This window comes from Agelaius phoeniceus, chromosome 3 (genome assembly GCF_051311805.1).
Source record: "Agelaius phoeniceus isolate bAgePho1 chromosome 3, bAgePho1.hap1, whole genome shotgun sequence".
In the NCBI taxonomy this organism is placed as follows: Eukaryota; Metazoa; Chordata; class Aves; order Passeriformes; family Icteridae; genus Agelaius; species Agelaius phoeniceus.
This window is the reverse complement of record NC_135267.1, coordinates 55,511,371-55,535,410: the sequence shown is the minus strand read 5'-3', so window position 1 is coordinate 55,535,410 and position 24,040 is coordinate 55,511,371. Positions and strand designations below refer to the sequence as shown.

Below are 24,040 nucleotides of genomic sequence, written 5' to 3'. Positions count from 1 at the left end.
ACAGCCTTTCTTTTTTATTTATATTATCTCATACAGAGTATGAGATGTCATGGTTTTCTAACTATTAGGAATGGGAAACTTAAAGGCCTTTTGTATATTTTTATTATGTGCTTTCTCTTTTTTTTGCTTGAGTGTGTGCAAATCTCGATGATACTGAGCATAATGCAATATATTAAAATTTTTAAATTTTATAATAAAATAAATTTGCTGTTATAAACATGCAGACTTTATGCAAAACTGGAACAGAACTGGTCAGCAAAGTGCCAGAAGAGCTGTGTAAATCTGAACTCCAGTGTTCTAAGTGTGACATAGTAGAATAGTTAATTGTTCTCTAAATTCTTTCTCTTTGATGAGCAGAATTGTTAAATTTGCTTTTGAGTAAGACTAATGGTATTTTGAGTCTGCTGATATTGGCACTAGATAAACAATGTTATAAACTATTATTATTGCCAGTATTTTACTCTTGTTTTGTAACTGGCACTAGTGAAGCAGGAGCTGAAAGCTGTAAGGCTTTAAAAGGTTACTCCTACATGTTTGGGTAACATGTAGTGCCAGCACCCATCTCTATTGTGGGTGCTTTTTTTCATTGGAATTACTAAAAGTGCACCTTAGTTTTTTTTTGGTCTCTGAAAGGCTCCAGCTGAAGGGAGGCTGTAATTACAGTAAGTGATGCAGCGAGGTCCCCAATGTGAGTGGTGTTGCAGATTTGGCTATGCATGACTCACTGACTGTCATTCCAGACTCCTCAGTAAATCTGCTTTGCTAGGGGAAGAAAAATACTCTGCTCATAAGCTTTGAGTACTTGCAGTGTGCCAACTGGCTATTTTGTGAGGGCTGCTGGTTTTTCAGTGAACCTGCCTCAGCCTTAGAGTCGTGGTTTCAAAATAATGATATTCAGGCAGAGAATTTAAATACTTAGGGCCAAATAAATAGGCAAAAAAAAAAGGGAGGGGGTGTTGTTTTTTAGTATTTGGATCTGTAAAAAATAGACAGCTTTGATTAATTCCTTAAGTACAATTTTAGCCATCATTTTTCATGAGCAGTGTATGGGATGGGCACCTCTGCACTCCCGGAAAAGTTGAAGCTATGAACTTATTCCTTGGTTATTGTTTTGGGCTAGCTGTCTTGTATTACAGCAGAATAAAAGCATGCACAGATAGAGTATGTACCTGGTCCTATTTTCACGTCAGGGTAAGCTGCTCAATATTCTCTCTTGTTCTGTGACTGTTCCGTGCTCTCCATGATACAGCATCCCAATCCTGTTAGACTAGAAATGATTTTTTGATAATTTCAGATATTTTATCTGTCATCTTTCTACAACAGCCTTCTTTCCTAGGGAGACTTCTTAGGCCAAAAGATGACAATAAAAATATGTTAAAAATGTTTCCTCCATAGGGCCCCCAGTATGCTTGGTGAACTTTAAACCATTTGGGGTGAAGTATTTGCAATGAAGTATTTGAGTAGGAGCAAATCTGAATGTTTTTAGCATACTTAGAGTAGTGGTTGAAGGTACAGCATTCTCGAGAAAGCAACAAGGTAAGAATAGCGTTGTCTTCAACAAATAAATAAGTAAATACCTTGTCATGCATACTCATTGCCCAACTGCAGAAGAACAGTTAGCACTTTTGCTTGATTTAGCACCAGTAAGAATTTCAATTTATCACTCCTCCAACTCCTTTTTCTTCCTGTCCAGCAATCCCTAAACCACCCTGACAGGTTTTACTCTGGCTTTGGGTAGTCAGATATTTTGAATTCATATCCCTAATTGAAAAAAAGGAAAATAATCAGGATGAAGTGTGAGGATTGCTTGGTCAATGTTTAGCAATATGTGTTTAGTAAGGTGCATTGCCCAATTTTTAGTGGTTTTAATCAGTTGATGGTTTTTAGCAGATTTTTATGTAGTTGTTAGAACTACATAATGTTGGGACTCAAGGGTACTGATGAAGTATCATCTCTGTTGGAAATTCTTTGCCTTTAATATAATACAACAGCAAGGTCCAGGAGTATACTGTATCCAGAGGTAACAGGGAGCTTTGCTCCAGAGTGCAAGGTTAAAGTACAAGGTTAAATTTTTAGCTGCACAAATAAAGCAAAAAGTTCTTGTAGGCTTTAGGTAGCCCAAGAATTCATGGAATAATTGTGGTTATAGCTGTAGTTGAGAGTCTGTGATTCCAGATACAAAGCAAGAGGCTTGGAACAAGAAGCTTTGGCTACTGAACAGAGAGGAAGCTCTGTCACTGCTGTCACACACTCACAGCTGTGTCTCAGTGGCCAGTCACAGCAGGACACCAGAGTTATGGTTACCACAGGCCAGTGGAAGATGCTTTCTGTCTCAGCAGTTGCTAAGAGGGTGAGAGGTCCTACAGATCTGTAGTGTAGCTTCTGAAGCCTCTCAGCCTGCTTGTCCTTGCCACAGCCAGATAAGGGAATGCTGATAATGGTGTTATCATTGTGGGAGTGGTCACCAGCATCATTATAACTCCATCCAGAGGGCGGGTTTTAATCTCACGCTAAACTCATTTGGGTGGCTTGCCTGTGTTATCTTCTCCTGAGAAGCCTGCATTTCAGGTAAACTTGAGGAATGTCTTCATGTTCTGTTGAAAAGAGATAGTATTTGATGAAACTTTTTTTTTTCCTCTTGGAGTGTTTCCTAAGGCTTGTTCTGAACCAGCAGAAGTTTTGATGTGCAGTGGTGGTGGGGGAAGGTCATTGTCATAGGCTGAGATAAATGGGTGCTGAAAAGAGTGGGGAACACCGCTGAAAGTGGAGTTTCTTTCCATCTCTCACTTACACCTTCCTAATATTTTTATTACCCTGACTGGCATTTCTGAGTTGGCTGAAGTAGGCTGAGCTGGATTAACAAAAAATTCAACTAAAAGCAGTATTTTTTGCAAGTGTTGTTTTTGGGCAGATTAGTTCCTTAATCTAACTCAGCAAGTTACTGCATCAGTGATGGTGCTGGCACAAGGGGAGTGAAGGAAACTCCCAGGAAAGGAGGGTTTGACAGAATCCTCTGGCAATAGCCTACATCTGTGTCAGCTTCATGTGCTTGCTGTGGGACTGTGATTTGACAAGTTAACTGATTTTTGAGTCCTGGTAGTGGCTATGGCCACATCCTGTGAGAGGCTTGTCTGAAATAATTTAGCTCCATTGGTTCAGTTTTGTTGAAAAGATACTTGATGTCTTAACTTTGTACTGGCAGGTTTTTAGTCAGTTCGGGTATAACTTGTCCTTTAACAACCACTCTAAAGCTGGTGCAAACTTCACCTCCAGCTCATTTAGTCCTGACTCGTGCTGTTCAGTGCTCAGTCATGTGCGTGGCTTTTGCCTGCAAAAGGCAGGCTGTGATGTGAGAACAGGTCCTTGGAATCCAGGTGCATTGCACTGGAGGGAGCACCTGCACTCCTCCTGCAGAGCTGCTGATAACCTGCCTTTCCCTCGTTGTCTGCACGTGTCACATGCAGCCTGCCTCACCAAAAGAAACAAAACCCCAGCCTGGATTCGCACAGACTCTAATGAGGTAAATAAAAATGCAGTTTCTAAATTAGGGTTGGTCATCCACTGATAAGCTCTTAAAAGCTTGCTGATCTGTGCTTTGTTTAAACACACCTTCCTTTGCTCTGAACTTTGCACTGGAGAGATTGCTTTGGTTTCTTAGTGCCCAAGGTAGTGCATGAAAACAGTATTGGGAATGTCACATTCCCAGTATAGTCAGAACAGCTTGCATGATTACCTATAGGAAACACAGCCTAACTTTCAACTTCAGTAATATTTTCTGGTTTAAGAATAAAAAAGACCAAGATATTAAATATCCAGGACATTTTGCAAATACAAATAATTGATAATAATATGTACTAATGAAAATATCCAAGCATCTGTCCAGTGCCTGCCTTCCCTTTTCTGAAAAGGGTGTTTACACTGTGATTGTTCTCCTTTGAGGTGAAAGCTAAGAAAGGGACTGTATTTGTTTGAAATCCTTATTGTGGATGGATTTACATCTTCCTTACAAGAACAAACTAACACAGAGTCTTTTTTTCCTCCTAATAAGTAGGAGCTGCTTATGAAAGTTTATGGGAAACGATGAGCTTCATGCTGTGAAAGCTGGTATTTGGCACTTTGGACTTGAAATTAGAAAACAGCTTATGAAGATGCATGGTATTAAAATTCATGTGATTTGTCACAGTGTTTATGTTTTTTTGGTCTTGCTTGAGTTTTTGAAGAGATGATTTCAGAAAGGTTTGTCATCCTTTCTTGGGGAATATAAGGAAAACATTAACTTACATATTTTTGCTCATGTCTGTTTGCAGAACTATTTGATATGGATCTCAGTAAACACAGACCTCAGTATGCTTGTTAAAAATTCTTTTTATTTCAAATATATGTGTAAACTTAATCTCTGGCATTCTGATCAGGCATAAATTGAGTTTTGGTTGTATGATTTTGCAGAAGTTGCTAACTGAGATCAAGTTAGCTAGCTAGCAGGTGAGAGTCAGCTAGGGTGAAAAAATACATCTGGAGCCAGACTGTTGGTCAGCACAGGGCTGTGCCAGTGAGAAGTGGGGCATGGGGCAGGATGGAACAAGATGAAGTGGGGTGAGCACCAACATAAGCAACCTTAAATGACAGTTTTTTCAAACCTTTCAAACTGAGTACTGTAGTCTCAGCTTGTGTGTAAAAGTTTGTGGGAGCCTGGAACAGGATTCTTGGCTATCTTTTAGCACCAGGAGTACTCCTTCCTTATGAATGCTGGGTTTCCTCCTGGAAGACAGATTACTGGGCTGTGGTGAGGGGTGGCACATCTCCCCTGCACTGTGCTCAGACTGTAGCCCAGCACCAGCATCACCCCATCAGACAGTTGTGTAGCTGTATTCATATGAGTTTGAGCCTAGGCTGAGAAACCTTCCCTTCATCCTACCTTGGTCTTCAGCCTTCTGATTTCATTTTTCCCCCCTGTGTGTGGGAGGGTGTGGACACAGGTGCACAGCCTCTGATTCTAGACAAGGTTGGTACCTTTTGTATTGTGCTCTGTTATGTTAGTCTCCTGAGGTTTTTTGAGCCCCTATTTCTTTCTCACCCTCCAAGTTGTCACATAAATATAAAAATGTATAAAGTATAAAAAAATATAAAAAGCATAAAAATGTAATTCAATTTTGATCTAGAGGAGCTTCAATATTTAAGAAGTATTTCTTCAGGTAGATTATCTTGCATGAATCACTAGGAACAGATGCTGTTCTTATTAAATAGAAGAATCAAGGTTACATCTGCTGTCCTGATTTCAGCAGGGAGAGAGTTAATTTTCCTTTTAGTGGCTGGCACAGTGCTGTGTTTAGAATCAGTACAAGAATAATGTCAATAACACACTGATGTTTTAGTTGTTGCTCAGTAGTGCTTACTGTAAGTCAAGGGCATTTCAGTTTCCTGTGCTCAGTAAGCAGGTGAGTAAGAAGCTGGGAGAGGGCAAGGCCAGGACAGCTGACATGAACTGGACAAAGGGATATTCCATACCACAGAGTGTCATGTTCAGTATATAAACTGGGAGGAGTTGGCCAGGAGGGGCTGATCACTGCTCGGGCATGGGCTGGGCATTGGTCAGTGGGGGGTGACCAACTGTATTGTGCATCACTTACGTTTTCCATTGTGTTTTTACTCCATTATGCCACCACACAGTTGACATGAAAAAGTATTCTGTTTCTATTTCAGTTGACATTAGAAGGACTCTGGAATTGCTAAACATGTTTCATACTTATCCTTTTTTTTTATGCATTACTTATTTTTTAATTGAAAGATACATTTATGCCAGTATAGTCTTTGCATCCTTATGGAATGATTTTCTGTCTGGTGTTAAGAACTTTTAGTCACTTGCTTGTAGTTTAAATTATAGCAGGATTCCTCTGAGGACTGATGAAATTGATCTGAGTCAAAATATTACTATGAAGTTAGATTTTTTTTTACTTAAGGTGGAAAATTGAAACTTTTTGGGTAAACATATCCTGAAAGCATAAGATACTTTTGCAAGTAGAATGAATTCTTCGCCCAGTAACTAGTAAGGGAATTGTAGTATTTTAAAGGTTTGATTTTTATTGTTAACTATTACTTTGGTTGTGTGCCTTGTTGTTAGCTAGCCAGAGATGAACCTTTGTCCCATTTCAAGCTGCTGCTCTCACAAGAAACCATTGCTAGTACTTTAAACAAGGAAATGACTTAAAATAAGTACCAACATGCCTTGTCATCTTCAAGAGAAAGATTTTAATTTAGTGATATGTGAGCTGCCCTGTGGCTGACCTCACTAGCTCTGGAGGTGTAGAGCATGAGTTTCCCAGGTCTTTTTCCTGATCCCTTAGTACGATGTATCCATCACTGATAGCATGGGTCAAACCATAGCTTGGTAGTTTTACCTCAGGAAGTCCACCATCACCAAAAGCTTTTCTAGCTTTGTGAGTCCATGTGTCATCCAGTTTGCTTCCAGCTGGCTGCCGTCAGAGAAGAATGTGAGAGTGGGACTACGGTGAATTGTCATGGGATGTTCAGCTGTTCCAGGCTGCTAAGAGGAGATACATATCTATTTAGTTTCTTAAGGAGGAAGCTTGTGACCCTAAGAGCAGAGGAGGATATTGCTTTGTGTTTCTGCATTACAGAGGATCCCTCATGCCACAGGTTTTGCTTTCTCAGAGCATCTGCTTTGCATGTTTGTCACCAACCCGCTGCTGTTCTGCAGGTGGGAGTTTGCCTGCTTATCTGCCTGAGTGAGCTCTTCATAACACTGAGAAAATTGTTAAAGTTAAGGAGATATGAGGACCATGTCTTGCATGTTCCTTCAGCCAGGTACACCAGGGTCTGCTGGCCTCTGATTTTCTGGCTTGATAGTTTGGAAGAAGGGCAAGGTGCCTGGCATATCCAGTTATGGCAGGCTAGTGGACAGATGTGACCCCATATACTGGGGTTCCCTTAAAGGATGCCTTGCAATAGGATGCATTAGGATACTAATTACCTCTGGGATTAAATGGGATTAAGGAAAAACTAATTACAAGGTCCATCCCAAGACCTTTGAACAGTTCTGGGAACCCGAGTCTTCTACTATGTCAAGATTATTGAGCAATGTTTTTTTGGGAAGTAGTTTAACTACTTGAAGGATGACTGTGTTACTTTGCATGTCTGGTGGGGGAAGAAAACCTAGCCATTGGCTGGAGGCACAGTGCTGAGGTGATGCAGATGCTGTTTCCATGGATGTAGACCAACACTGTCTCTGAATTGTTCTCTGCTGTGGCCTCAGAGAGTTAACTGTTGTGCTGGGCTGGTGGCATGATTTAGTTGTACCTTTAGTTGGCTCTGCTCAGTGTTACCACGTGATCCTCTGCGAGTCCTGGTAGCAATTTCCCATTTAATCTCCTAGTAAAGAGACACCTTTGCCCTCCCCTGGATTGGACTGGATGTACAACAGGCTGGCTGCCTTGCTGCTTGTGCTGACTTGGTGGAGCCTGCCGGTAAGGATGGGGAGATTCCAGGGTCTGGCATATGGCTGGTTGGGCTGTGGATTTAGGCTGCTCAGAGAAGTGATGGCCTTATGTGAGGTGAGATGGCCTGGAGGTGTTGTGCTTGGGGGCAGCCCCTGGGGCACTCTGAGGTTGCACAGGAGTGAAGCTTGTATGACAAAGGAGGAGCTGGAACTAAAGCACTGCTTTGTCACTCTTGATGAAGAGACAGCTTCATTACTTCATTACGTCATTGTTTAAAACAGTAGTGTATGTACTGGTAGTAAAGGTCATATTTATTCTGAGAGGGCATTGTACAAATAATTCTGATTTACTTCCCAGTGAGGTGCCATGAGACAACAAAAAAGGGAAAATTTAGTCAGTTACCTAGAGGGCAGAGTCATTGAAAATGTCCCAAAATTCTTCACTGGACCTTCCTGAACTTCAAAGATGAAGAAGATTAGAGCATGTCTGGTGCAAGCACTCAACAGGGGTGGCAGAAGCTGTAAAGTACACACACAAGTTTTGCATTTAGGGAACTGAGAATTGAGAAAATAGTATAATTTAGGTATATGGACGTTTGTCCTTCTTTGAAAATCTCCTTTTCATCTTTATGTTAAAATGTGTTGTAAATTTCCTGTTATAGAGTTTCTACATCAGTTGCTATTACTCTGTTGACTTTCATTGTAAGTTTTAAACTATTTTCATGCTGACAAGTGTGTGATTCCATTTCTGTGTCAGTCTGTCAGCACTTCTATAGTTCTTTACAAATGACTTTGTCCAGGTGCTTTGTTTTGGCAAAGGAATTATTCTTTATCCTGAGATAGAATTGGCTACTTATATGATCAAATATGTCTTGTATCCACATAAAATTTTAAGGCTGCGAGTGTGCATTTTCAGTGCAGGCAGTATTGAAAAGGAGTTTACTTTAATACCTCTGGTAGGAAGGGACTTAACTTTGTCACCCTGTCTGAGCTCAGAGGATGTATTTGTCACTGAGCTCTGGCCCAGAGATGTTCAGTCCCCTCATCACCTCCCTTTGCTGTTGCTATGGACTGATTATCCAATTTTTAGGGTGTATGGGTGCTCACTTCAGTGCTGGAAAGCCAGCAGGATGCTGCCCAGGGCTGAGGACAGGACAGAGTTGTCAGGCAGTGCAGCTGGGAAGCAGGGAGTGAAGGACTCATGGGTCACCCTGCAGCTCCTGCTCTGGTTGGCCTCACACCTGGTTCCCTTTAAACCTGGAAATGTCTCTGCTCTGTGCACCAGGGTCAGGCCCATTCAGGGTGCCTTCCCTTCCTCCACCCACCTACTCCCTGCCCTTTCCCCCAAGTTGCAGGCTTAGGTCACTGTCATAATACGCTATTTTCAATTTAATTGAAATGGAGTTTTCATATATGACTTAATATTGCAGGCAGCAAATTTTTTTTTTTATTTCCCCGTGTACGTATTGTATCATATAAGAACATATGGTATTCATTTTGAGATGTGTCTCATAAGGGGAAGTACAGCTGTCTAGCATGAGGAGCTTGGTCCTGTAACTAAAAATCATGGATAGCAATACTCACGAATGCTCTAACATTGCCCTTGTTTTTCTCTACACAGTGGCAAAAGAAAATATGAATTTGTATTTATAGAAGCATCTGCATATGGATTGTGCCTTACTTCAGGTTTAATGTACTATATGTGAAATATTATATTTCATTTTCCTTGATTATTACTGGGATCTATAATTGTAGCTGCTTAGTATTACAAATAGGTGCTATTTTTGCCCTCTTTATGCAAAGGAATATGTCTGAAGTTAAAGATAGAACCTCTAGGTTAATGGGGAATGTAATTTTTACTTGCATTTTTCGCTGGCAGTTAGCCCTCCACTGAAGTATTTTGTTTGGGAATGCATAGTAAGAGTTATGGCTAATATGAATGATGCAATGATGTTGAAAAGCCAGATTCATGGTGTCTCACACAATGGATCAATTTCTTTCAAAATAGACTGATATCTTTTTAGAACAATCATCATGGAAAATGTTCTCAGCTGAAAAACCATGTAGGGCACTGCATGTTAACTTAAAAAACAATATCTTTCATGTTTTTAAGATGCTGGTAAATAAAGGGATGTTGCTTAGGGAGGAAGACAAAGAATTTTCCTAAATAATTTGTATTAAGAGACATCAACTAGATAATTTGTAAATCTAAACACAGACTTTTTTTTTTTACTACCTGTATTTAATATTGAAATACCAGAATCCTTGCAGATTCCATCTGCATCCTCTTTGATGAGTGTGATTTAAAGTAAAGTTGGTAAAAGCTCTTTTGGTTTGTTTTTTTTTTTTTTTCCTTTTTTTGTCATTTTACTAGCAGCACTTTTTCTTTTCAACTGCAGAGCAAGTAGTGATTGTCATATTTCTCTTTCTGACCAGACTTGTACAATCCCTCTTGCTGCCTTAAAATATGACAGCATATTTTGTATTAAGTTTTCATGCACTCTCTACCTAGGTACCCACCTGGAATGGAGACTGCTTACACTAAAAAAAAATCACATTTAAAAGTAAAGAGTAAAAAAATGGAATGCTGGTAGTGGAAATGAGAAACGAGGACTACATGTGTGAAACTGTGATCAAATAATAATAAAATAACACATGAGATGGGTTTTTTAGGGTTTGTTTTTTCATTTTGAATGGTTGTTTCTGTTAAATGATCAATATTTAATTTGGATGTTTTGTTTATTTTTCTCTTAATCTCCAGTGTTCATTTCATGTCTGTTTTCCCTCTGTTGTTTGGTTTCTATTATGTTCTCTTTCCCCCCCTCGCCCCTCTCCTGGAACAAAACCAAAGCTCTTTCAGATCCTTTTCGTTGAAGTTTTGGTTTTGTATTCAAGCCCTGGAGCTCATAGCTTGTGGACAGGTATCACAGCAGTGAGCTCTGTGGTAGGCTGCCTTCCACATTTGCACACAAACACATCTGTATATCCAGACTGGTAGCTCTACATCTGTATTTGTAATTTGTAGGTGAAGGGACATACCTACGCATACAAGTACCAGCAAACCTTTGCAGGGGCCTCGTTGAAAAAAATACACATTTTTATGTCTTTTCTGCTGATGTTCAGAAGACAGATGTAGCAACAAAGGATGACAGAGAGAAAGAAAATCTGTGATCCTGAGCTGCTTCCTGCTTGCTTGGTTGCCTACTGACATTTAAGACCTACCCAAGAAAAATGAGGAGGAAAGGAGTATATCAATGTAATTTTGGTTTGTTTAATGAGTTCCTTGCTTGCTCATAGGATGAGAAGCCTTTATAAGTGCTCATTAGCACTAGCAACAGAGCATAGGTTGGCTTGGGTCTGCAGTACTCTTCTGCAGACAGTTCAGCTGTTGCAACGCTGGAACAGGTATTTCCAAGGAATATTTGCTTGGAAGAAGGAATTTGATAGGGAAGGAGACGTTGCAGAGACTCACAGCTTTAGCAATTGCCCTGAAAGTTAAAAAGTCAAAATTGCCTCGGAGTGCACTTTTCAGCCTCTTTTCTTTTGCTGAGGTGGGAATGGGCTTCTCCACCGCCTTCTTTGTGCAGTGGGTCTGTGGGGAGGGGTGTGGAGAAAACAGCTGGATCAGGGCACATCTGCATTGCCCTTTGCTCCTGCTGTGCACGCCCTGCCTGCCTCCTGTTAAAGGAATTTCTCAGAGCAGGTTTGCCTCATGTGTGGAGGCGTGTACAGCATTGTGTGTTAGCTCCTCTGGCAGTAGGTGAAATCCCAGCCACCACTTTTGAAGCTGTTTGCAAATGCCACTTTCCATATGCTGAGCCTGAACTAAACCCAGATGGTCCATTCCTTGCAGCATCCTTGAGGCCTCCCTCTCTCCTATCCCTTTGCTGTTAAGCATCTCTCTTATTTTTTGCTTCTGAACAGACCTGTATCCCTCAGAATCCTTGAGTGCTGGCCCACCTTGCTCGTGCTGCTCTCCTCAGCCCTTCCTGCATCCTCCTCTCCCTCCCTTGTGCAGCTTCTCTGAAACCAGTTTTATCTGCTTTGTCTTACTGGGTCTTTGTTGGTGGTTTGTTTGGACAATGAAAGAGGTTTCCTTACAAAACATCTTTAGATTCCTGCATGAATTTCCTTCTTTGGGATTGCTCATAAAATTCATTTACAATTTATTCTGAATGTAAGGATTATATTGTAATAAATTGCCTGTGAATGCATGCCAATTCCCTTCAAGCATAAACAAAATTACTGAGTGGTGCTGTAAGCCTTACATTGGCAAGTAACAGGGTTATAGGTCTAACTAAGAGGTCCTTTAAAATGGTAAGAGCTAATGATTTTAGAGAACTAATTGCTTTTAAGGGCACAAAAGTAACTCCAGTATAATTTCATGGCTATAACTGTACTTTACTAAATAGTCTTTGTATTTGCCAGGATATCTTAAATTGGGCTTTGTTGCCATGCTTATTTTTTCCAGCGTGAAAAGAAAAATAAATTATTTAAATCTTTCCTCTCTGCCTCTCAATAATGGAATTACAAATACTGTATCTGTTTCACTTCCTAGTTTATTCTCTTTGATATTGGTGGAGCCTGAAGTGGTCTCACACAGGCTTTATTTTCTTCTTTGGGGTAAGATTAGTTCCAGTGGTTTTCTTGGAAGATTACAGAAAAAAGTGTAGTTTTAAAATGTGTATTATATGCTTGAGTATTTTCCCAATAAGCAGCATGAGGGTGGTTACAGGGAATATATTTTTCCCATATTTTTGTCATTGATATGAATTGTAGAGAATTAAAAGAATCAAAATTACAAATGAAAACAGCTGTGCCCATATGAAGCCAGGTGATATAGAAGGCATTTGGAAGGAATGAGAAAGGTAGGTCAGTTGACCATGGGACAGAGCCAAAAATGTGACAAAGGAGATTCATATGAGGCCCTTCTTGTTCTTATTTTCCTAGCTGTAGGCAGTTTTTCTTTTTTTTAACTATAGGTTTAAACACAATAAGGGTTGACTATAAGGGAAATATAATGAGTGTTTGTTGAGTTTGGAAATCGACTTCTGTTTTCATTCAGTGGGAGTTGGGACAGGGTGAGCTGTTCCAGCTTTTCCAAAGGTGTGTGTGACTTGAAAACCAGCTCCTAATGTGGTGCTTCTTTTGTGATTTTACCGATACAGGTCACCCACATTCCATTGTTCCCTTGTTTTCCCTGCTGGATTTTGCTTTCTGGGAATAGCTGATTTTCTGAAATGTGTGATTTGGAACAGAAATGGATAAGTGTGTGCAAAAAATAGGAATGTGAATCCTAAGCCTCTTAAGAGTCTTCATTCAAATGAGAATTAAGAGGGTCAGAATGTCAGGACCCAAGACAATTCAGTTGATTTCATTTTTTACAGAAGTAAAACCAAAACCAATTTCTCCTCATACTTTTCAGTTTAGCTAGATTGTGATAATTTCATTGCAGGTCTGATAATACATTATGTCGTAATGTTTTGGGGTATTAAATAATCTCCAAATCTGAGTCCTTGAGAATCACCTTTTTCTAAAAGAAACAAGCGGGCTTCTGCATATTATCGTTGTAGAATAAAGATAAAAGCATGCATTGAGTTGAACAGCTTGAATGCTGGAATGCAGCAGTACCCCCAAAACCAAGGAAACACAGCTGATGCAGTCATCTTGTGGGGAGAGGCTTTATGGCTGTACTTGTCAGTCCTGAATTCTTTTTCGCTTTGTGTAGAGTGGAACAAGGTCATGTTTTTCCTGAAACAACCTGAGATGGCTTAGCAAATAACTCCTTTGGCAACTGTCCAAATGTGTGGCTGCTATAGTTCTAGCACCTCTTTTCATTCACATCATATGTGGGGTGCCAGTGATCTGTAACAGAACCACAGAATCACAGGATATGTGAGTTGGAAGGGTCCCACAAGGATCATTGAGTCCAACTCCTGGCCCTGCACAGAACATCCCCAAGAGTCACACCATGTGCCTGAGAGCATTGTCCAAATGCTTCTTGAACTCTGTCAGGCTGTGACCACTTCCCAGGGGAGCCTGTTCCAGTGCCCAACCACCCTCTCCACCCTGGGTGAAAAACCTTTTCCTGATACGCAACTTAAATACCCCCTGACACAACTTCAGGCCATTTCCTCAGGTCCTGTCACTGGGCACCCCCAAAAAGAGATCAGTGTCTGCTCTTTCTCTTCCCCTCACAAGGAAGTTGTAACTGCAATGAGGTCTCCCTTCAGTCTCCACCAGGATGAACAGACCAAGTGACCTCAGCTGCTCCTCATGCAGCTTCCCCTCAAGACCCTTTGCCATCTTTGTTGCCCTCCTTTGGGTGCTCTCTAATAGTTTCATATCATTCTTGTATTCTGACTGTGCATATATTCTGATTGTGACTGAACCTGCACACAATGTTCAAGGTGAGTTTATTATTCATTTTAGATACAGTATGTAAATTTATTAGCTTACCATATTTATAATTTATGTCATTGAAAGTGGAAAACAGAGTCCAAATGTAGGAATATGAGGTCCTGTCAAAGGAAACGTCATGAAATATTTTAATCTTCTTAGAAGTGCTGCATATAGTTCAGGCAGATTAAGTTTTGGCATCGTACCTGGAATCTGCCATTTCTGGTGCAGTGGATTAGAATGTAAAGTGTAATAGCCTGTGCCATTGCCACAGTTTCTTTCCTGTTTTCTTCAGCAAGTGGCTGGGGTTGGGAAAGTAGTAAGGTTATGTGCATGAAAGTAAAAAAAAATCTTTTATAAATAGTAATGAGGATGTGGCTGGAAGCAATACGGTGTGTGTATGCATATATATATATATCTTTTTAAACTTAAAGTCTGGCAACCCTAACTTTGGCCTATTTTGTATTTATTATTCATGGAGGAGTTTAAAATGCCAGTTGGTGGGGTTTTCTGTATATTTGGTTTTGTTTGGTTTTGGTTTTCTTTGTTGTTTTTTTTTTTGTCGTTGTTGTTAATCTCCAGAGCAGTTTTGAGCAGGTATTAACAGCAGCTGATGGTATTACAAAAAATCCTGGGAGATCTGATTCTCTTTGCTCAGCCTTTTTTATGTTAATTTAGAAACGGAGTGCTGTTTTATACCTTCTCTGCAATCACTTTGTACTCTTTGGAAAAACAGAGCTTTGCCTCAGTTCCTACTTCTCTGGCTTTTCTTTGGAGCTTAAGGGGGATTTTGGGGAAGTTTGATTGCATTTGACATTCAAAATGTTCCATAAGGTTACAGAGTAGCCAAAATGAAATTATTTGATGTGGGAGAAAAGGAATGCTAAGTGTCACTTCATGAAAAATACTGTTAAATTATGTTGCTTCCTTACTGTTATTTTTCCATGTTCTATATGATGCTCTTGAAAAGTCTGAATTGCAGGAGAGTTTGCAATCAGTCATGGAAAGAGTATATGTCTCAAAAGGTAGAAAAGAAAGGATGCAGCTGTTCCAGTACGTGACAAGGTTTAGAAGGTAGAATGAAAAGCAGCCATACAAGCCCACACTGAGGTTTCTCTAATGCCTTGTAAAAGCCATGAAGCACTTTAAGGGTGGTAAGAAGCATTTTTGCATTGTTCTGGACACCAAATGTACAGACTTGGTCTTGCTCAAGGTTTACCTGTTATTTCTGAAAGGTTATGATACTGGCTTTTGTTTGCAACGGGAGGTTTTAACTATCAATTAAATTTAAAAACTCCTCTTTTAATACATCAATTCTTGTAAAAAAATGACATTTTCATTTTTAAAAAATAATTTAATTTAGGTAGTGTCACTACTCTGTGGCTTTATGTAAAATCCAGTTATGTTAGGATGACCTGCTTTGATAGCCACACCAATTCCAATTTGTTTTTTTTTTAACAAAAGAAGGCTCTTTGAAAAATGTTAAAAACTCCACTGCAAAATGGTTGATAGTGTGTCAAAAGTGTCTCAAACATTGGGTTGAAACCACTAGGATAAGCGATTTGGTAACAAAAACACTGTCCTGGTTTAGAGCAAATTTGGGAGAGAATCCCCAAAGGGGCTCTGGTAGGAAAGTTCAATCGGCCCCTCCCCCCAACCGGTCTGGGAGAAAATACCTCCTTGGAGAAAAGTGGAAAAAAACTGTTTATTAAACAATAAAAACAATATTAAACAATAAAACCCCTTGCCACTCCAGAAGAGATGACAAACTGAGAAGGTTCCCTCCCCGGGTTGCAGCTCAGCTCACTCAGTCTCTGATCAGTCCCTCCGGTGCTGGAAATGTCGTGGGCCAGGCCCAGCCCTGTGGGCCACCGGTGCAGCTGCCGGTGCTCTGCTGGATGTTCAGTCCAGAGCAGGTTTCAAGAGGTCCAAAGAAAAGGGAAAAAAACACAGTCCAGGGAACTTCTTTGCCTCAGCTAGCTAAACTAACTAAAGACAAAAAAGAGCTCTGTCCCGCTGTCTGTCCATCTGCAGACAACACAGTCCAGGAGCAGGAATGTGGAGGAGTGAGAGCAGTGTCTGGAAAAAAAACTGTGCACTTCTCTGCCCCCTTCACTGTCTGCAGCAAGTCTTAAAGGTGCAAAACTTATTGTTCAGCATAACAGAACGAGATGATTGGGGATAAAAGCATCATATAGTCAACCCAGGACAAACACTCTGCAGCTTGTCCTAGAAATCATGAAAAATCAGGATGCTCTTCTGGTGGGTGCCGTGGCTGTAGGAAAGTCTGGCAATCACTTCCCGGGTCAGTGATCCAGCCAAGAATGGGGGAGCTGCAGCCACACGTAACCATTGGATTCGAGCTTTCTTGATTAATTCAGTTAAGAAGTTTTTGCATCTTGTGGTGCTGCTTGGGCTCTTGAAAGGAGGGGAGGGATGAGGAGAGCTTTGGGTTTAGGAGCTTGACTTATTCCCACGCTTCTTGTAGCTCAGCATTCAGAATGAGAAGTGAGACAGGGAGCACACTGTTTTCCTCTCCTTGTCTGCTTGGTTGTTTAGATTAGACAGGACTTAAGAAGTCCTGTATTTATGTTTAAGGACACAGCGTCTCATGGATGTGATTGTTCAGTAAATGGTTTTCAGAATGAACCAGTACTAGTACTCAAAGGCATTTTTTGGTTGTTACAATTTAGCTAGCCTTTGTACTATCCAAACTTAAAATTACTTACACAGATTACTGTACTTTGTAACTCCTATGTCAACAAGATAATTGTTCTTTGAGAGTGCTGTTTTATTTATAGCCACAGTGCTGGAGTCGATCACAAACCCACAAAAGCAAAGCTTCCTTTTATCGGTCTTGCACTGTGCCATGGGGTCAGATCTCAATCTTTAACACTCAGTGGTCCAGTGGTGAAAGGCTCCAGAGATCTGAGAATTATTCTTGTTCCTGTCACTGATTTACACCATGAGTTTGAGCAGCAGGCTTCACCTCTCTGAGCCAAATACTCACCCCTTTTTTCTCCCTCTCTCTTTGTGTCTTGTTTATCAGATTAACACATCTAAGGGTGTGTTGGTGTGATGTCCAGAATCAGTGAGCCTCATTATCAGCTCAGTGTATGGCTGCAGTAATACTGCTAAATAGCTTTTATGACTCTCTTTGCATGGACATTTCAGAAGTTGCTGCAGTAATGTAGCTGTAGTCAGATATGTTTTTGTTGTTTTGTGTAACTCTTAAGTAAAATGCTAGTTTATTGCAGTGCTAGAAAATGTGTGTGAAGGGCAGCAGTGCTCAAGACATTGCCTGTACAAGAATTCCAACAGCAATGGTTAATGGCTAGGATTTAAAGAAACTTTTAAGGCCAAACATTGTATTTTCAGTGTACAGTTTAAGGATATGTAATAGTTCAGTTTGACAAATAATTACATCACTTGATGTTGTGGTTTCAGCCCAGCCAGCAATCAAGCACCACTCAGTCACTCCCTCACGAACAGGATTGGGGAGAGAATTGGAAGCATAAAAGCTAGAAAACTCATGGGTTTGAGATGGACACAGTTTAATGGGGAAAGCAAAAGCCATGCACACAAACAAAGAAGAACAAGGCATTAATTCCCTGCTTCCTATGTGCAGGCAGGTGTTCAGACATCTCCAGGAGAGCAGGGCCCAATCACCTGCAATGGTTAGTTGGGAAGACAAAGTCCAAACTCTCTTGAAAGGTTATATTCAGATGCAAAATTAGTGGTTAGCACTACAAAAATGACAAAGATTATATTTTTTCTCATCACTCACTCTTTTAGAACACAACATAGTCCTTCATCTTCAAGTGAGAAAAATGGTATTAAGAACAAAATTAGCTTTCTGCAAAGTGAATATATCTGAAATGCCAGTGGAAGTGCACCTTACAAACTGATTCATCTCTAGCTATTGTAGTTTACACATGACAAATGTCAATTATGAACTGCTAAAAAGGCAGTGGAACAGACAGGAAATACAGTTTTCACAGGGAAGAAGATAAGGAATAAAGACAGCTGCACTGTTATAAAATAATTCTTGAGGAAATCAAAATCAGGGTGACAGAACTGGAAAAAGAAGCACAATTTTATAATGGCATAAATCAATGATTAATGTAAAGAGTCATATTTTCTTAAAGGCTGAGAAAGGACACAGTTGGTCACAAAAGGAAAGGCTGTAAAGAAAACATTTTAATGCCTGAAAGATAGGCTGGAAATAAATCCCCATAGACCGATGTCTATAGAGCAGGTATTTATTTATTGCAGCCCTGATGGTGAGGAGGATATCTCCTCTTAACTCACCCACCCTTGTCAAGTGCTGTGGTATATTTATACAGCAAGTATTGCTTAGTATCACTGCACCATCTTCTCGTATGTGTCAGAAGTAGTTTACATAGTATGATCTAATGCTTATTAGAGTGTTCTTTTGCACTGCTTGCATCTCCCCAATTTGGGGTTGTCGGGGGTCTTTGAATGCTTCCAAGGTCTTCTTCACGTCTGAACTTTTCAGCTTTGTCTTTGGAGCATGCCCAGTTATGGTGTTCCTTGGTCTGTCTGGTCTTAACCAGCCTAAATTCTTTGTTTTGTGGCAAATTGGCTCTGCCCTTGCCAGTTTTTCATTAGTACTATACTTACCTATCTCTAAAGCTATCCACCTGGTGAGTTTTTTATTCTTTTTTTGTCTATTCAGCATTAAGAAACTAGTTAACCTAGCCATTACATTGTATAGAAAGTTATTTATATCAGGTTATATATAAAACCTGATAAATATATATATATATATATATATATATATATATATATATATATATATATATATATATATATATATATATATATATATATATGTAAAGAGTCATGATTTAGGTTATATTGATATCAGGTTATAAAGATATATTAGGTTACACTGGTATCTTATAACTCAAACTATATAAGCACCTTGTAACTTTGATCTAAGTTATATAGGCATCAATTTGTAGGCAGTTCTTCTCCTTTAAGTACTTGCACAACATGAAGCACATCAGTACTTAGTAAAGTAACCCAAATCTGTTTTTTCCCTTGTAAATGGTGTTCATTACAAGAACTGTTTTTAATATCTTCTGTCTGGAAGACCTGGAGTGCTTCATCTTGCATCCTTGATGTTTCCAATAAAAAGAAGTATCTCTGGTGGGTGGGACAAGAATATTAAATCTGGTAAAACACTGCAATAACTATATCGAAGAATGAGTTTTATGCCTGAGGGCTCTGTTTTGTATGGAGATAAACCGGCAAAAATCTCATTGGCTGCAAAGGTCAATAGCTGAGTATCAGAGGTCAGAACTGACTGTGCCATCTGGAAATGAGAGTATTGCACTGCTCCCTGTAAAGCTATTTGAAGAGTAAACTATTTTACAAGTAAGTGGAAATAGATGTTAATAAGATTTTAATGGAGTTTGAGTGTGTTGTTAGTTACAACCTTAATAAAAATATGAGTTTTCTGGGGGTGATGAAACTGCTGGTGAGTAAGCTTGCAATTTAGTAATCTGAAATGCTTGAAAATTTCTTCAAGTGACTGTGTGCATTAACAGTACCTTACATTTTCTAGGGGCGGGGGGGAAGAGATCTCCTTTAAGATCCTTGTGAAAAGCAGCTGCTTTTTTCAAATTTTAAATACATACACTGGACACCTGAAAACAACAATGTACTGGAGAAGTAGCCTAATTTTTCCCACTGCAGTAATGGCTTTTTTTTTTTTTTTTCATGAGACATACTTATTTCCTACTGATAGTTTTTTGGAAATCAGTTTTCTACAAAATTTGAAAGTTTGTACCATGGGGCATTTGAAATACTTCTAAAATAATTTTTAAGAGCCTATACATGTGGCATTAATTATATTTAAAAAGATCTCTCAGATTCTTATATTATTACTAAGACTGATTACTTTTTCCCTTCTCTGTGTTCTTCTTGCCCTTAACGTTTCCACCTCTGCATTGCTATTGTGCAATACACAACAAATGCTTACTGAGGATAAGTTTGGAGGATTGAATTTTATGGAAGGTCACAGCAGAAAACCCGTATTCTTCCTCTTGTCAACAGATATCTAAAAATAAAAATATTAATTGGCAGCCTATTTTCCCATATGCTGTGAAATTTTACAATTATTTTTCTCATCTACACCAAGGTAGATCAGGTATGAAGACTGTCCTCATTATCTTGAAAAGTTTCTGTTTGTGCCTTTTTGCACCCAGGGGAAGACTGATAGGAGAGACAGAGCTGAAGATGCCTGGAGCCATGGCTATGCAGATTATGCACCAAATACTGCTTCACCAATATCTTTCTCTGGGGCAGTATGCAAAGGAAGAAACCTTGAACCAAGTGAAGTGAAAAAAGGATCTGATCCAGCTCTGTCAGCTGGAGCTTTAGCAGTTGTTCACTCCGAACCTGAGCCTCTATCTCTCCTACCCCACAGAAATGCTGTTTTGCCTATGGCTTTGAAAAGGTTTGCAGACTGTACAATACTGGGGATAGGGAGTTGGTTGAGTCTGATGAGGGAAGACAAGGAATCAGTGAGTGGAGTGGGAGTGGTGTGGCACTTGGCTTGTGAGGAACTCAAGCGTTGCTGGAGCTGGGGTTGAGGCTGGCAGCTGAGAATGAGCCTAGAGCATCACAGATATTGAAGGAGAGATTCCAAGTTCACAGCAGAGTGGTGAGGTTTTTGTATGAATATTTCTCATCAGGATCCCCTGGTCATTGATGTCAAACTGTCTCAGAGGGCTTTCACAAGAAGGCAGTACTTCCTGCTCAAAATTAGGAGTTGCTGTATTGGTTTGTTGATGAGGGGTGGAAAGGTCAAGCCAGGAGGAGCCTTGCTAGAAAAGCTGCTTACATTTGGTGGAGCAGAGCAGCCCTGTGACCAGAGCCTGAGGGGCGGGACACTGTCTCTGAGAGTTAATGGAGTGTTTGTGATGTACAGCAAATGTTCATAGGACCCTGAAAATGGCCTTGAGTGCTCTGTGCTGAGTGTCAGCTCTGCATTTCAGGACACAGGCTTCTCTTCTCAGAGACAGAGCTTAGTCTGGAGAAGGTGACAAGCCTGGCTTTTATAGAAGGACTGGAGTAGCTCTGCCCCGTCAGTGTGGCACAGAGCCACAGCATGTTGGAGTCTATCCCACCTCAGCCTTCCAGAGCTCCTCAAAGTGCATACTTGTAATGTATTAGTCTGTTAATTTTATTTTTTCATGGTGTGGGGTGGTGGTTAAATTTCAGCTGAGGTGGATCAGTGAGAGCAGGTTGTTCCAAAGGTAAAAGGCCACCCAAGAGCGGCTGAGCAGCTCCACAGGGTTAAACTGAGTGACAATAAGCTGGAATTTTATGTCCTTCAGGCAGCAGTTTGAGTGTCCAGAGTATATTTTTGAGAGAGACCCAGTCTGCTTTGAGCACCTCCAGCTGAAGGAGAAGGGAAGGCTGGTCAAGGGCTGGGACATCTGTCCTGCTTTGACCTCACTCAGCACCCCAGCTGCCTGCTGGGGACACTTCTGGGACTCCATGAACATCTTTCTGCAATGATGAGGGTTGAGTTCACAAGCAGCACAGGTCACACAAGGGACACGCCTGTCAGGAGAAGTTTAAGAACTGAGGTAGCTACACGGAGAAGTTGTATTTATTGGGTAATGTGCACATTGAGCGTGATGGTGTTATTGCCATTGATGCAAAAGCTGAACAGTCCTTAATGTTTTTGTTTGTTTTCCCCTGAGCATTCAAGTATGGGCAGGTTAAGCAGTGGTGTTGAGGTGCACATTAGCTTGGTGATTAATTGTCATTTATTAACTTGCACTTGGATCAGAGAGACAGGGTGTGTAGAAACTCAGAGTCCTTCCATAAGGCTCTTTACTTTTAAAGACAAAGTCCATATGGTTAGTATTTCTTATCAGAGAATCAAGCACGTCTGGTGTGAAAGGATTTGTGGCTTGGACACACAAGGAGCTTATCTTCAGTGGAAAAGGCATGGCTGTTTTACCTAGGGGCAGCTGACAAGCCTCAGTTGTCCTGAGATAAAATGTAAGGACAAGAGGCTTTCATTTTAATACTACATAAACTTGCCAAGTCAGCTAGATAGGAAGGTAGGATTTAATTTACTGTGTTTACATTGTGATAAATCCACAATGCTTGGTCTTTGATATATTTTTTCTCTGAGAATGAGTGGTATTTATTACTTAACCCCAAACCGTGTCTTCTTTTTTAGAATGTGGAGACAAATTCAGACATATAAGACTCTGAAGCTCTTCCTGAAATACAAAGAAATTATTTTTTAATAAAAGGAAGAATTTTGATACACTGTTACTGCAGTAGTTTAGAAAAAGATTACTGAAAATCGTCAATGTCCAGACTTACCTCTACAAAAAGTAGGGATAACTCTGAAGTAAAATCAGATACTACTAATGTAATCAACTGTTAATCTGAATCAGTTTGTGGCTTTTGATTTGGTATATTTAACTGTGACCTGTAACTTCATTGCAACCTGTGTCCTTTTTTAGCTGAATACTTTACTAGGTCAGTGGTCATTTTTGCCAGTGACTTAATGAGGTCAAAATGACACCTAGAAGTTTCAGCTTGTTGGTTTCTTTTTTGTAGCTGCAGCTATACTTAAGGTGAAAGATCCTTTTGGAAGCCTTTGCATTGTACGTTTGGCAGGGTGAACCAAAAACCACTAACTTCAAACTGTAAAAATGGTAAGCTTTCAGTCAAAGAGGCAGCAAGACAGAAACAAATAGTTTCTATGGTCTTTATTAAACATTTAGGCTCGCCAGTTTACTTCACAAAATGTAACTGCAGTCCTTTCCCAGCTGTAATTAAGGTCATAGATACCATTGTAAATATTAATAAAAAATAAAAGCAGAATAGCAAAGGGAGACAAGGTGTAAGAATTTACTGAAAGGTGTTAAGGTGTAAGAATTTATTCAGGCAGAAAGGCATTTAAGTGGTGATTCTGGGAAGACATGTGCCCTGAATTTTGTGGACTTGACAGTGGAAGAGTTGAAGGTATATATAATGAGGATTACTAGAACTTGGATTCATTTTTTCCTTTTTAAGACTGACTCCCATACTGTTCCAGATAGGGAGATAGAGCAGAAATATTAAATTGAAAATATATTCAGATACTAAAAGTAATTTTTAATGTCTTGGTTTGCTTGTTGACAGTGGTTTGTTTTGATACTTTGACACAATTCATGGTGCCTTCACACATATTAATACATCCTGTATCTTAAAATGTTAACCAAAAATTTATTTTTGCTTTACATTTATAGCCGTCGGTCTGGACAGTATACAATGAACCATGACCACTCCAAGAAGATCCCCGATGGAGCATCGTTTGACCGCTCAGGATCCCAGGACTCCTTGGATGAACTGTCTATGGACGACTACTGGAAAGAACTTGAAAACATCCATGAAACCAGAGGAAATAATCACGAGGGACGAGTAGCACTTGTAGTGAAAGAGCCAGATGGTAATGAAATCTGTTCTGTCAATGTTCATCAGTTTGCTGATTTAGGAGTTTTTCTTCAAATCTTATTTCAAGACATGGCACCTACCTAATGCAGATCAAAAAAGGAGGTCACTTTCCTGAAACATCTGCTTTGAAAATTCTGTTGCTGCTGATGCATGTCACCAGAAACAGGCAGTGCCCTGAAAGACAGTTTTATTAGAGACAAGTAAAAGGCTGATTTTTCTTTGAATGGTACTTGCAGAATATTAGAAAGGTGCCTGTGCTTGCAAATCACAACAGCTGAACTATTTGCAGTTGACTGTTGAACTAACTTACCCTTTCACTCTTTGTGTATGTTGTTCGTTATTGTAGCTATTGGGATAGAAACCTCACGCTTTAGAAGACAAGCCAATGATTAACTGATTTAAGTTTAGTGAGTAACTTTCTATGCTTGTAACTATTGTGATTGTTCAGTTGTACTATTTGTGTTTCTCAGAAGCATGAATTATGGGCCACTCCTTGGGGCATGGTCTTAGAGGCTGGGCAATTTTTTTTTCTTATTTTGTTTTTGTGTTCTCTCAGATAAAAGAGGAATAATGTCCTTAATTTAAGTTTTCTCTCAAAAATTATTATTTTTAATGCAGTAGCTGCCTCTCTCCCATTCTTACAAGACCCACAGTCTCAGTAAATTAAAATGGTAAATTTTGCATTTTGGT

The 24,040-nt window shown here is 39.9% G+C and overlaps 1 protein-coding gene across 4 annotated transcripts in view; it reads left to right on the top strand.

The window, feature by feature from the left end:
- Positions 1-24,040, top strand: part of ARHGAP18 (Rho GTPase activating protein 18) — a 95,488-nt gene that overhangs the window by 33,465 nt on the left and 37,983 nt on the right. For 3 of the 4 annotated variants that reach the window (XM_054629742.2, XM_077175292.1, XM_077175293.1), the window contains exon 2: positions 23,146-23,345. In XM_054629742.2, the coding sequence (XP_054485717.2) occupies positions 23,146-23,345 (200 nt within the window). Of the gene's footprint in view, positions 1-23,145; positions 23,346-23,701; positions 23,758-24,040 lie in introns of those variants that run through there. The other variant, XM_077175294.1, reaches the window with a different exon arrangement.